The sequence below is a fragment of the Microcaecilia unicolor genome, chromosome 3 (genome assembly GCF_901765095.1).
Source record: "Microcaecilia unicolor chromosome 3, aMicUni1.1, whole genome shotgun sequence".
Classification (NCBI taxonomy): domain Eukaryota; kingdom Metazoa; phylum Chordata; class Amphibia; order Gymnophiona; family Siphonopidae; genus Microcaecilia; species Microcaecilia unicolor.
Genome location: NC_044033.1, coordinates 436,821,489 through 436,836,143, shown reverse-complemented (window position 1 = coordinate 436,836,143; position 14,655 = coordinate 436,821,489). Strand labels below are relative to the sequence as shown.

The following is a 14,655-nucleotide window of genomic DNA, read 5'->3' as shown; positions in this document are numbered from 1 at the left end:
TACTATGGAACTTTGTAAGTCTACCTGCTTTGAAAATACGCCTCAGTCACATAAGAGTTCCATTCTATTGTCCTCAGATAAACGAGGATGAACAGCAGTAGAAAGATACTTTTATTTCATCATACACGTCTATAGATTTAAAAGATATATCGCTGGAATATGATCTGTTGGAACATTTTGCCCAGTCCAATGCATATAGATATTCTGAATGTTTTCCGTATTTCCACATCACATTCTGTGAGTAGTTAACATTGTGCTAATTAACGAAACACCATTCTAACTATGTAAGGAGGCGTCAACAAATAAGGTGAATTTAAACTCTTGAGAACTATACTTAAATTCACTTTATTAACACACTCACACCCATACGAAACTGCGATAGTACTTGAATGTCAGCACCGCGACCGCGTATATCTAAACATTAAGACATATAGCTTAATATTTATATAAACGCATATATTAGATGTCGAATCGATTACATGTGCTGAAAAATTGATGTGTAGACTTGAGTTTATCGCATACAAACCCGAGTCTCCCCACACATACAAAATTCCGACACAACCGCCTCCTTTCTGCTAGACAAAGCCGAGCGCTGCGACCCTTCCTGAGAAGCAGTGGCCGCTCCCGCCCGCAGGAGCCACATTACCTGGTCTATGGGCAGCTGGAAGGCAGTGCTGAGAGGTTCCAGGACCGTGGAGCCGGTGGTGGTGGTCGTCGTAGCCATGGCAATGGCAGGCTCGCCCCCGGGGAGCGCGAGCAGACAACACCGGTGAATCTTCACGTCGCCGCCAAGCGACGCGCACAGTCCACCTCAGCCTCCCACCCTCCCCGGGCTTCCCAAACTAACCGGCAAGTACTTTTTTTTTCTATTTTGTTCTCCCCCAAAATTTCCTTGCAGCCAATGAGAACCCCCCCAAAAAAAAAAAAAATATGCAATTTCAAAAGCAGCAAAACAAGGATTTTTTTTTTCTCAAAAGGCAATCCCAACGTCTTGCTGTGTTACATCACGAAACGCCGCCTTTATAGTTTAATAGAAATCATGAAAAAAGGCGGCTCAGTGAAACACACAATGCCCCGCAGCCCGCATCTTCCTTCCCTCTCAGCCTCTTCCACCGCCCTCCCCCGCGCCCAACTCTCTACTGGAGCTCCCTCCAACCCGAAGCAAAGCAAGGAGGGGCACCTGTTATGGCAGCCCAGAAGGGACAAGCAACTCAAGGGGGCGTCGCAAAAAACATTTTAGCCTTTTTTTTTTTAATGCAGCCTTTTTTATAAGCAGCAACATGACCTGCAAAATAGAAATGAGAATGCACAGCATCCAAATACTGTCGGGCACCAACAAAGCTGCCAAGGTACCCAGTTCCAAAAGGGAGATTTGAAGTCAGTCATGGATTTCTGACAACCCTTGACCTGAAGCATTATGGGACCTGCAACACAGATTTCAATGGTAGAGAATCGGGGACTACAAATCCCACAAAGCTTCAGGTTGTAAGTTGAAAACCAGGTCTGGGTAACAAGTCTCTCTTCTAGAACTGGGTAACTTGGCTGCTCTGCAGCTGTAGGCAGAGTGGCCAAGTTACCCAGTTTTAAAGAAACAGACTGCAGCACAAACCTTGGTTTCTGACAAACCAGTCCAGCTGCATTATGGGACCAGAAGAACTGTTTTCATAAGTAGAAGTAGGGACTACAAATACCACACTGCAATGGATTTAAATTTGAAAACCAGGTCTGGCCAAAAAGTCTCCCTCTTGGAATTGGGTATGGTCAGCTCTGCTGAATAAGTAAGTACATAAGTACATAAGTAATGCCACACTGGGAAAAGACCAAGGGTCCATCGAGCCCAGCATCCTGTCCACGACAGCGGCCAATCCAGGCCAAGGGTACCTGGCAAGCTTCCCAAACGTACAAACATTCTATACATGTTATTCACAGAATTGTGGATTTTTCCAAAGTCCATTTAGTAGCGGTTTATGGACTTGTCTTTTAGGAAACCGTCTAACCCCCTTTTAAACTCTGCCAAGCTAACCGCATTCACCACGTTCTCCGGCAACGAATTCCAGAGTTCAATTATGCGTTGGGTGAAGAAACATTTTCTCCGATTTGTTTTAAATTTACTACACTGTAGTTTCATCGCATGCCCCCTAGTCCTAGTATTTTTGGAAAGCGTGAACAGACGCTTCACATCCACCTGTTCCACTCCACTCATTTTATATACCTCTATCATGTCTCCCCTCAGCCTTCTCTTCTCCAAGCTGAAAAGCCCTAGCTTCCTTAGTCTTTCTTCATAGGGAAGTCTTCCCATCCCCGCTATCATTTTAGTCGCCCTTCGCTGCACCTTTCCAATTCCACTATATCTTTCTTGAGATTCGGTGACCAAAATTGAACACAATACTCAAGGTGCGGTCGCACCATGGAGCGATATAATGGCATTATAACATCCTCACACCTGTTTTCCATACCTTTCCTAATAATACCCAGCATTCTATTCGCTTTCCGAGCCGCAGCAGCACACTGAGCAGAAGGTTTCAGTGTATTATCGACGACGACACCCAGATCCCTTTCTTGGTCCGTAAATCCTAACGTCAAACCTTGCATGACGTAGCTATAATTCGGGTTCTTTTTTCCCACATGCATCACCTTGCACTTGCTCACATTAAACATCATCTTGTAACCAGGTACCTCTCTTGTGCAGCCAAGGATAGAACAATCTCCTCCAGCCACAGGCTCCCGGTACAATGAAGAAAGATATCCACCAGTAACTTCAATCTTAAGGACTTTTATTCCATGCAGGTTTCTAGTACACAGTTCCAACAGCAGCATAGTACATACCAGGATTCAATACAGGCTTATAGGCTTCAGTCTGGGCTCTTTATCCAGTGCACAATAAACAGTAATTCAATTCCCAAGACAAACAGTTCTTTCAGTTCCTCATCACAGTTCAGTCACCAAGCAGCATTTTCTACCTTCTATCCTCTTTACCTTCAGGAGAGTTCAATATTTTAGGGACTCCTTCTACCCAAGGGTTTTCCCCTGCATCAGCTTCACAGTGAATTCAATACTTTTGGGACTTCCTCTCACCCAAGGAATTTCAGCCTGCAAATACTTTAGGGACCTCTCTGCCCAAGGGTTTTCAGCCTGCAACTGCTGGGACTCCTTCCCACCTGCCTAATCAATCCCTGGCTTCAGCTACCACCACCAATCATTCTCCTTCCATTAGCTTCCTCACACCCAAACCAGCTGAGTTAAGCATTAGACTAATGAGACCAATGATGAGCTCCTGCACACAGGGTTTCCTAACTCTCTTTCCGCCTAGTGGCAGCCACTCTACACAACCTGCCAGCTTACACCCATGTCTTCCCAGATTGCAGCTAGGACTCCAGTTCGGGTTCTTCATCTCACCCTCTGGCTCCTTGCCTGCAATGCCTTCTGGGACTTGTATTTCAGACTGAAACTGCCTTAACCCAACTATCCTGGAGGTGACTTTATCACAATCTGCCATTTAGCCGCCCAGTCTCCCAGTCTCTTAAGGTCCTTCTGTAATTTTTCACAAACCTGTCGCAAGTTAACGACTTTGAATAACTTTGTGTCATCAGCAAATTTAATTACCTCGCTAGTTTTGGTTTTTTTTAACAGGCATCCCTCTACACCAAGGATTCTCAACCCAGTCCTCAGCACACATCTAGCCAATCTGGTTTTCAGGACTCCCACTATGAATATACATGAGATAATTTTCATGCACTGCCTTCTTTTTATGCAGATTTATCTCATGTATATTCATAGTGCGTATCCTGAAAACTTGACTGGCTGGATGTGCCCTGAGGACTGGGTTAAGAACCTCTGCTTGACACAAACTCACAATGGAGATACAGGGCGAATTTTGTTCTTCTACCCTCCCCAACACAAGGGACAGAGATGGAGTCTTAGGCTGGAAAATCTGGGGAGGGATTTCTGAAATGCTCTGTACAAGAAGAGATATTGAGTTTCTGCGCTTATAGCTGTGATGTTTGACACGTCTTTTTAAAATACTTGGGATGTCAGAGAATGGTTAGTGCAGGGGTGGGCAACCTTAGTCCTCAAGGGCTACAACCCAGTCAGATTTTCAGAATTTCCCCAACGAGTATGCATGAGATCGTTTGCAAACAATGAAGGCAATTCATACAAATAGATCTCATGCATATTCATTGGGGAAATCCTGAAAACTTGACTGGGTTGTGGCCCTCAAGGACCAAGGTTGCCCTTCCTTGGGTTAGTGTATGTGTGTAGGAGAGAAGGATGTGTATTTTCAAAGCACTTAGACTTACAAAGTTACGTGGTGGGGCATTTTCGAAAGGGACATCCAAGTTGTGATTTGGACGTCCTTGCAAAACGACAAAATCCAGGGGTGGGGAAATCCGTATTTTCAAAACAAGATGGACGTCCATCTTTCGTTTCAAAAATACCGTCAGAGACGTCCAAATCCTTAAATTTGGCCATCCCTAGATTTGGACGTCCCTAGACATGGACGCTTCTGACTTTCGGCGATATTCAAAACCAAAGACGTCCATGTCAACAACAACCAAATGCAAGCCATTTGGTCATAGGAGGAGCCAGCATTATGTAGTGCACTAGTCCCCCTGACATGCCAGGACACCAACCGAGCACCTTAGGGGGCACTGCAGTGAACTTCATAAATTGCTCCCAGGTACTTAGCTCTCTTACCTTGTGTGCTGAGCCCCTCCCCCCCAAAAAAAACCACTACCCCCAACTGTACACCACTGCCATAGCCCTTACAGGTGAAGGGGGCGCCTACATGTGGGTATAGTGGGTTTCTGGTGGGTTTTGGAGGGCTCGCTGTTTCCTCCACAAACGTAACAGGTAGGGGGGATGGGGCTGGGTCTGCCTGTCTGAAGTGCACTGCACCCATTAAAACTGCATGCACTGTCATGGACCTGAGTGTGACATCTGAGGCTGGCATGACATATTTTTAAAGATGTTTTTGAGGGTGGGAGGGGGTTAGTGACCACTGGAAGAGTAATGGGAGGTCATCCCCAATTCCCTCCAGTGGTCATCTGGTCATTTCGGGCACATTTTTATACCTTATTCGTAATAAAAACACGTCCGCGTGAAAACGTCCAAGTGTTCGTCAGGGACGACCTTGTTTTTTTCGATTATGGGTCAAGGACGTCCAAGTGTTAGGCACGCCGAAGTCCCGCCTTCGCTATGCCTCCGACACACCCCCTTGAACTTTGGCCGTCCTTGCAATGGACTGCAGTTGGAGACGTCCAAAATCGGGTTTCGATTATACCGATTTGGACGTCCCTGGGATAAGGACGTCCATCTTCCGATTTATGTTGAAAGATGGGCGTCCTTCTCTTTCGAAAATGAGCCCAAAAGTAACTTATGGAATTTTGCAAGTCTAAGTTCTTTGAAAATGAGCCCCAGTGTGTATGACGTTGAGGTTAGTGCAAAGATATTAGATATAATAGGCATCTCTGAGACCTGGTGGAAGGAGGATAACCAGTGGGAAACTGTCATACCGGGGTACAAATTATATCGTAGTGATAAAGTGGTCGAATTGGTGGAGGGGTAGCATTGTATATTAATGAGAGCCTTGAATCAAATAGAATGAAAATTCTGCAGGAAACAAAACACTTCTTGGAATCACTACGGATTGAAATTCCATGTGTGAAGGGGAAAAGGATAGTGATAGGAGTGTACTACCTTCTGTCTGGCCAGGATGAACAGACGGATGCAGAAATGTTAAAGGAAATTATGGACGCAAACAAACTGGGCAACACAATAATAATGGGTGATTTCAATTACCCCGATATTGACTGGGTAAATGTAACATCGGGGCAAGCTAGGAAGGTAAAATTCATTGATGAAATCAAGGACTGCTTTATGGAGCAGCTGGTACAGGAGCCGACGAGAGAAGGAAAAATTCTAGACCTAGTCCTTGGTGGAACGCATGATCTGGTGCGGGAGGTAATGGTGCTGGGGCCGCTTGAAAACAGTGATCATAATATGATTAGATTTAATATTAGCTTTGAAGTAAGTATACATAGGAAATCAAATACGTTAGCGTTTAACTTTAATAAAGGAGACTATGATATAATGAGAAGAACTGTGAAAAAAAAATTAGAGGAGCGCCTGCCAGGGTCAAAAATTTACATCAGGCGTGGATGCTGTTCAAAAACACCATCCTGGAAGCCCAGGCCAAATATATTCCGCGTATTAAAAAAGGAGGTCGGATGACCAAACGACAGCCGGCGTGGTTAAAAAGTGAGGTGAAGGAAGCTATTAGAGCTAAAAGAAAATCCTTCAGAAAATGGAAGAAGGAACTGACTAGAATCTCTTGCACCTCAAATTCAGGGTCAGGCTCAGAGTCAGGAACAGTAACCTTCTTCGGTTCAGGATGCCACCGGGAGGCCAGGAAAGGTTTGAGCAGAGAGACGTGGAAGGCATTGTGTATGCGAAGATTACCAGGTAAGTGAAGGCGATAGACCACCGTCCCCACTCTGGCTTGAACCGCAAATGGACCAATAAACTGAGGAGCAAACTTCAGGGAGGGAAGGCGAAGTCTCAGGTACTTGGTGCTGAGCCAAACCCTTTGTCCAGGATAGAAAACAGGAGCGGGCCGGTGATGTCGATTAGCAACCCTTTTATACCGTGCAACAGCCTGCCGCAAATGACACTGAACCATCCTCCATGTGTCCTGAATAGTGGTGAGAGTCAGATGAATCAGTGAAGGAGCGTGATCCAAAGGAATTGGTGGAGGAAGGACCGGATGATGCCCAAAAACAGTAAAAAAGGGCAAAGTCTGGGAAGCAGAATGAAAACTGTTGTTGTAGGCAAACTCGGCCCACGGCAGGAGATCCGCCCAATTATCCTGATGGGCATTAGTAAAACCCCGAAGAAAGGTCTTAAGGGTCTGGTTAGTCCATTCTGCCATGCCATTAGTCTGGGGATGGTAGGCCGAAGAAAAAAGTGTGGAGACTCCAAACGCTGAGCACAACGATCTCCAAAATCTGGAAGTGAACTTTGAGCCTCGGTCACTAAGGATGCGTTGAGGGAACCCATGTAAGCGAAACACATGCTGAACAAAATGGGAGGCCAGAACAGCAGCAGACGGTAGGGCCCGCATAGGAACAAAATGTGCCATGCGGGAAAAATGATCCACCACCACCCAGATGATGGTGTTGCCCTTGGAGGGAGAAAGATCCATAATAAAGACCATAGAAACCTCCTGCCAAGGGTGCTGGGGCACAGGCAAAGGTTGAAGATGACCCCATTGCTTACAGGAAGGAGACTTGGTACGAGCACAGGCAGGACAAGTGGAGACGAACTGCAGAATATCCTGAGCCATCCGAGGCCACCAAATGTAACGGGAGATAAGATGATAAGTCTTCCGGAAGCCAAAGTGTCCAGCAAAAACAGAGGAATGACCCCACTGAAGAGCCTTGTGGTGGGATCGAGCAGGAACAGAGGCCTTAAGGGAAGCAGAAGCCACCACCATAGAAGGAACACAAGCAGGATTGAGCATAGGACAGACCTCATCAGGTTCTTCGGGCACATTGAAAGCTCGAGAGAGCGCATCCGCCTGTACATTCTTCTCTGTAGGTCGGAAAACCAAATGAAAGTTAATGCGGGCAAAAAAAAGTGACCATCGAGCCTGCCGTGGATTTAGTTTTTTGTTTGCATCCTGCAAATAGAGTAGGTTCTTGTGGTCAGTGATGACTGTAACCAGATGTGCAGCCCCCTCTAGAAGATATCTCCATTCTTGAAAGGCGAGTTTCAGTTCCAGTAATTCTCTATCCCCAATAGTATAATTCCACTCCGCAGGAGAAAATGTTTTAGAGAAAAAAAAACAAGGATGCCTTTTCCCAGAAGGAGCAGTCTGAGACAATACAGCTCCAGCTCCAAGAGCAGACGCATCCACTTCAACAATAAAAGGTTTCGCCACATTCGGACCACGGAGTATGGGTGCAGACAAAAAAAGCAGTCTTTAAAGTAGAGAAGGCCTCCTGAGCAGCAGGAGACCAATGCCGGACATCAGCACCCTTCCTGGTCAGAGCGGTCAGAGGAGCAGTGATTAAGGAGTAATGTGGAATAAACTGTCTATAGTAATTGGCGAAACCGAGGAACCTCTGCAAAGCCCGGAGTCCTTGTGGAATAGGCCAATCCTGAATAGCCTGAAGCTTAGCGGGATCCATCTGCAGGCCAACAGCAGAGATAATATGTCCCAGAAAGGGAATAGAAGACTGGTGAAAGGCACATTTCTCTAGTTTGGCAAACAGCCGGTGATCTTGGAGGTGCTGCAGTACCATGCGCACATGCCCGGGGTGCTCCTGAGGGGAGGCTGAAAAAAACAGAATGCCATCCAGGTAGACAATGACAGATCTTGAAAAATGAAATTAATGAAGCTTTGGAAAACTGCAGGAGCATTACAAAGGCCAAACGGCATGACCCGGTACTCAAAGTGGCCCTCACGAGTATTAAAAGCCGTCTTCCACTCATCCCCCAGGCGAATACGAATCAAGTTATAAGCGCCCTGAAGATCCAATTTAGTGAAAATAACCGCTCCTTGAAGATGATCAAATAATTCAGGGATAAGAGGAAGAGGATAGCGGTTCTTAATCGTGATGTTATTCAATCCTCTATAGTCGATGCATGGTCGTAAAGAGCCATCCTTCTTCGACACAAAAAAGAATCCGGCTCCAGCCAGCGAAGAGGAAGGTTGAATAAATCCTTTCTTGAGATTCTCACGAATGTAATCCCGCATAGCAGCAGATTCTTCTCGGGACAGGGCATATAATCGTCCTCTGGGAGGCATCTTGCCCGGAAGTAAGTCAATAGGACAGTCAAAAGGGCGATGGGGGGGGAGGGAATCTGCCTCCCAGGCATCAAAGACATCAAAAAAATCGCCTTATTCCTCCAGAAGACAGGCCTCACAGGGATGAAGGGTTCCGTGCAAAGCTGAAATGCTCCTAGGAGGAGGTTCCACTGGAGTCAGGCAAACTTCGAAACATCAAGTACCCCATCGACTGATCTCCCCAGCAGGCCAATCAATGCTGGGTACGTGAAGACATAGCCAGGGTAAACCTAAAATGACAGGGTGAATGGCATGAGGCAAGATGAGAAATTGGATCTCCTCATGATGCAGGAGACCCACTTGCATCTGCAGTGGTGGGGTGAGATGGGTAATAGGCTGAGGGAGAGCTGAGCCATGGATAGATGTCACCTGCAGAGCTGGCTTACAGGGAACAGAAGGCTCCCCAAGATCTTTAAGCAACATGGCATCAATAAAATTACCCCCCCGCTCCAGAATCCAGCAAGGCTAACGTGTCCACCCTGAATCCGTGCCAAAGTAAAATTATTGGCACTGTCATTAAATTATCCGGAAGGGAACCCGATTGACCCGGAACCACCCCCTCCACAAGGCTCGGGTCTAAGCATTTCCCGGTTTATTGGGACATTCCCTCACAAAATGTCCGGGTTTCCCACAATAAAGACAAAGTCTGTTGCTTCGCTGTGAGGCGGTGACGGCCAATCACCATTGGTTCCTCCGACCCTTCCGCAGCTGGACCTGCTGCACCTTGCGGGGGAATGGGTTGTTTCCTCTGGGGAGATATTCTCCGGGGAGGACAGGAGGTAGACTGTTCTCGTGCCCGCTCCTGGAACCGAACATCAATCCGCACACAAAGAGCGATGAGAGCATCCAAAGTGGTAGGAACCTCTCTACCCGCTAGCTCATCCTTGATGCGCCCACTCAATCCTTGCCAGAAAATAGCCGTGAGCACCTCCTGATTCCACCTGAGTTCGGCAACTAACGTATGGAACTGAATAGCATACATTCCTACAGAGCAGTTCCCCTGTTGAATGCGTAATAGTTCACTTGCCGCAGAAGAGGGCCGCCCTGGAACATCAAATACCATCCAAAAACGACATAAAAACTCTCCCAGGTCTGAGAGGAGTGGATCCTGTTGCTCCCATAGAGGTGAAGCCCATGCCAGGGCTGGTCCGGAGAGTAAAGAGATGATGTAGGTTATCTTCAGATTATCAGTAGGAAATGAAGCAGGTTGCATGTCAAAAAACATTTGACATTGGTTCAGGAAGCCCCGACAGGCAGAGGGGGCGCCGTCGAATCAGGGAGGCTCTGGTACACGAAAAATAGGAAGAGACGGAGTGGATCTGCTAGGTCCAGCGGGGGAGGATTGCTGGGTCTGGAGAGATGACATCTGCGAACACACATTCTGGAGGACTCCCGATAGTCTATTAAGCTGGACCTGCTGTTGTTGAAGGGCCTGAGCCAGGTCAGACAGATCAGGCTTATCCGGCGAGCTCATGGCTTCGACTTTCTGTCACACCCAGTAACAACAAGATGTGAGCCCCTGTGCCAAACAGCGTTCGGCGGCTGAACAATCCTGGTCTTACCTGAGGAAGCAGGGCAGAGAACTTCGGTGGAGGTCCGTTCCGAACTCAGGATAGGAACCAGGCTCACCAACGGTCAGATCCAGACCAGATCACAGGGACAAGTAGTGAGCAGAACTCTGTCCAGGTCCAGGCAAAGGTTCAAAGGCAGGCGGCAAGCAAAACTCAGTCCAGGTCCAGGCAAAGGTTCAAAGGCAAGCGGCAAACAAAACTCAGTCCAGGTCCAAGCAAAGGTTCAAAGGCAGGCGGCAAACAAAATTCAGTCCAGGTCCAGGCAAGGGTTCAAAGGCAGGCGGCAAGCAAAACTCAGTCCAGGTCCAGACAAGGGTTCAAAGGCAGGCGGCAAGCAAAACTCAGTCCAGGTCCAGGCAAGGGTTCAAAGGCAGATCCAGAATGAGAGAAACACATGCCCAGGAGTCTACAACAGTAGAAGCCGAAGCAGCGAGTGTCACAAAGTGCTGCTCCTAAATAGCCCTCCCCATCAGGAGGGCAGGGAACAGCTGGTAGGAGGCGGAGCACATCGTCGACGGGCCAAACAGCCCTGGATTGGCCGGCCAGAAGAGAGAGGCGGCGTCAACCATGGGTGGCCAATCCGGGCATCGAGAAGAGCGTCTCCATCTTCTTGGGCCCCGCGCCCGGAACAGACTCCTTTCTTCGGGGACGCCGGCACTGCCAACATGGCCGGCAACCCCCAGCTGCAACTGCAGCAAAACGGAGCACCGGAGCCGCCCAAACGGCCGACAGCATGCCTCTGGGGCGTCCGTCCGATTCTCCTGCCCCGCGCCCCCTCCAGCAGAGTCGCAGGTGAGGAATGCAACAGTCACATTCTGTATTTGGAGAGAGTCTATTTGTGTTCTGCATGTGTGACTGGGGTCAGTTATTCTGATATAGTATTCCAGCTTGTTCACTGTGGGATCACTCTGATATTTATGATGCTTCCTTTTCCTAGGAGGGTCCTTGTCGATGCTGATATGGTATAGTAGATTTGACTTTTGTAGGGTTTTGAATTCATTCATAATAGGTCTGCTGCTGGAGTGAAGTTATGTTGCTGCTACTGAGAAGAAACTAGAATCAGATTTTCTTTTCTTTTTTTTTTTTTGTATGGTGAATTCTACAAGAACATACCCTAGTTCTCTCTGCACACATTGCATGTGAGAAAGACTTCTGTGGATGCAGAATGTATGTTTGCTTTTAACACCATGTCAATGCAGAGCCAGGGGTCTGTATTTTTTATAGTAAAGTTCCAGGCAACATAATTTATCTCAAACAATTTTTGCTGATAAAGTTCACTTTTTTTTAAAGTAAAGCTTGGACATATAAATTGCATTATTTATTTTTCCTTGGGTCAACTGCCTGACCAGTGTTCAGAGTAAGGGAACCTCCTCACTTTCCTTCCTAACCAGAGTTTTCAGAGGGCCTTCTCTTTTGGGAGCTTTGGGAGGGGGGTGCCACCTTATCCCTCACATCAGTAAGCAGACTGCCTTGAGCAACCCCTGGGGGTAAGTGCTGTCAAGTACTGCCAGTAGGGGTAGGGGATAGTATAAAGTGCTACCTGTGGATGGCCCCAGAAAAAAAAGTGCTGCCTTATGGGGATGGGGGGGGGGGGGTATTTTTTTTTTATATTCATCCAGAGGTGGCCAGTTCAAATCCCACTGCTGCTCCTTGTGATCTTGGGGAAGTCACTTAACCCTCCATTGCCTCAGGTACAAACCAAGATTGTGAGCCCTTCTGGGACAGAGAAATATCCAGTGTACCTGAATGTAACTCACCTTGAGCTACTACTGAAAAAGGTGTGAGCAAAATGGAAATAAAAATAAAATGTGGCATGGGATGGTAGTAACAGTATCTGGCTGTTTTTAAATTAGAAGAACTAAACAGGAGGCAGTGTTTTCTTTATGATGATTATTGTGTTATGTGTTTTTATGAAAATGTGTATGTTAGTTTGTACTTTGTAGTTTGTTAGATATTGTGGTATATAAGTTTTGTAAATAAAAAAAATGGGGAAGTGTTGGTGCCTTTAGTGTACACTCTGGTGGATCCTCTTCCACTTCTATCCCACTACCAATCGGTGTCCCCCAGGATTCTGTTCTCGGTCCTCTCCTGTTCTCCATCTACACTTCTTCCCTTGGTTCTCTGATATCATCCCATGGCTTTCAATACCATCTTTACACTGATGACTACCTCTCTACCCCCGTAATCTCAACCAACATCCAGACCATTGTATCAGCCTGCCTATCTGATATTGCTGCCTGGATGTCTCAACGTCATCTGAAACTTAACATGGCCAAAACCGAGCTTCTCATCTTTCCAGCCATCTCTCTCCTCTTCAATCAATCGAAAACTCTGCTGCGCAACTCATTTTCCATCAGAGTCGCTATGCTCACATTAGCCCTCTCCTCAAGTCACTTCACTGGCTCCCTATCCGTTTCCACATTCAATTCAAACTTCTCTTACTGACCTATAAATGCATTCACTCTACCACTCCCAAGTACCTCTCCACTCTTGTCTCTCCCTATGCCCCCCCCCTTGGGTACTCTGTTCTGTGGATAAATCTCTCTTGTCTGTCCCCTTCTCCTCTACTGCTAATTCCAGACTCTGTTCCTTTTATCTCGCAGAACCTCATGCCTGGAATAGACTTCCCGACCTTGTACGTCTAGCTCAGTCCTTGGCTGTTTTCAAATCCAGGCTAAAAGCCCACCTCTTTAATGCTGCTTTTGACTCCTAACCACTACTCACTTACCCTGTACCCTTTTATCCCTTCCTCTTTAATTCCCTTACCTCTTAGTTGTTCTGTCTGTCTATCTGTCTTTTTGTCTGTCCTACTTAGATTGTGAGCTCTTTGAGCAGGGACTGTCTTTTTATGTATGATGTACAGCGCTGCGTATGCCTTGTAGCACTATAGAAGTGATAAGTAGTAGTAGTAAGGAGGGAGAGAGACAGGAGACAGGAAGGGAGAAATTTGACCAATACTAAGACATAAATTAAAAAGAAGTTGAGAATAGTCAGACCAAGGTATGGCTGACCACTCGGAAAAAGAAATGTGAAGAGGGACAGGCAGCAATGAGGTCTAACAAATGACCTACGTCTTGAGTGGGACCAGAAAATAACAAAGTTAAATGACAAGAAGGCAGGAATGTTTTAAAATGATCAGTTTTTTTGGAGGGAAGTGGCAAGATGGCGTCCTAGCTGGTCTCGCATCGATCTCTCTGCTTGCGGGTGACTCTTCGCTTAGTTTTTTCCTTTTCTAATCAATATGCCACATACCAAAAGAAAAGGAACGACAAAGGGGCAACCGCCGTTAGCCCAAATGTCGTCCCCAACCCAGCAAACATTGGTTCGGTTTGTGAGAAGCTTACCTCCCAAATATGGATCAGCGAGCCCCGCGTTGAGTGACGTCAGAGGAGCGACGCCAACTCTGGGGCTGGTTACTACTCTTTCGCCGCCAGCACTGAATCCGCCTCCTTGTCCTGCTGCTACCAGAGTGGAGATAGCGGACCACACTCAGACCGAAGAGTCTGGAACTTTGAGCCTGCTTGGCGGTATCTCTCCTGGTCAGGCAGAGGAGAACATCTTGGAGCAAGTAACGCTCAAGGAGGTGACAATGGAAGCTATATGGCAAGCGTTCCAGAGATTGACTTTTGAGGTGGCAAATTCAACTAAACAAATGACTACAATTGTGAGTAAACTGACAGTAATGTCAGAATCTTTGGATAATGTTAAAAAAGAACATACTAATCAAATATTTCAACTAAAAGAAGATGTTAATTCAGTGAAAATAATTGTTGACGTTTTGGTCAAAGATAAAGAACTTACAGCCCGTAAAGTAGAGCAATTAGAAAATTATAATCGACGACTCACTTATACTATTGAATTTTCCCATTTCACCAGCCTTGACTCCACGAGATTTCCTCAAGAAACATCTTCAAGAAATTCTGAAAATATCTCCAACAGATATTCCCCCATGTAGTAAAGTTTACTACTTACCTAATATACAAAAAAATCGAGAAGCTTCAGAATTTGTGAATTTAGTTCCTGATATTGACATACAAAATCTAACTGCTATTTTGGAAGACTCTATGGCTGAAATAACATCTAGAGGAACCCTGATAATGACTTTGGTTTTTGAACAGGATGTAAACATGTTAATGAAACTGTATTTTAAATATTCTTTGGTATTACTCTGTGGTCAGAAAGTTTGGATGTACCCGGATGTTACAAAGACAACGCAACAAAGAAGAAAACAGTTCT

The 14,655-nt window shown here is 46.3% G+C and overlaps 1 protein-coding gene across 2 annotated transcripts in view; it reads right to left on the bottom strand.

The window, feature by feature from the left end:
• The window catches only part of MBOAT2 (membrane bound O-acyltransferase domain containing 2), a 343,260-nt gene extending 342,188 nt beyond the window's left edge, over positions 1-1,072 (bottom strand). For both annotated transcript variants that reach the window (XM_030198898.1, XM_030198899.1), the window contains exon 1: positions 647-1,072. In XM_030198898.1, coding sequence (XP_030054758.1) covers positions 647-724 — 78 coding nt within the window. In that variant the 5' untranslated portion in view covers positions 725-1,072. The remainder of the gene's footprint in view (positions 1-646) is intronic.
• Between the last annotated feature and the right edge of the window lie 13,583 nt (positions 1,073-14,655).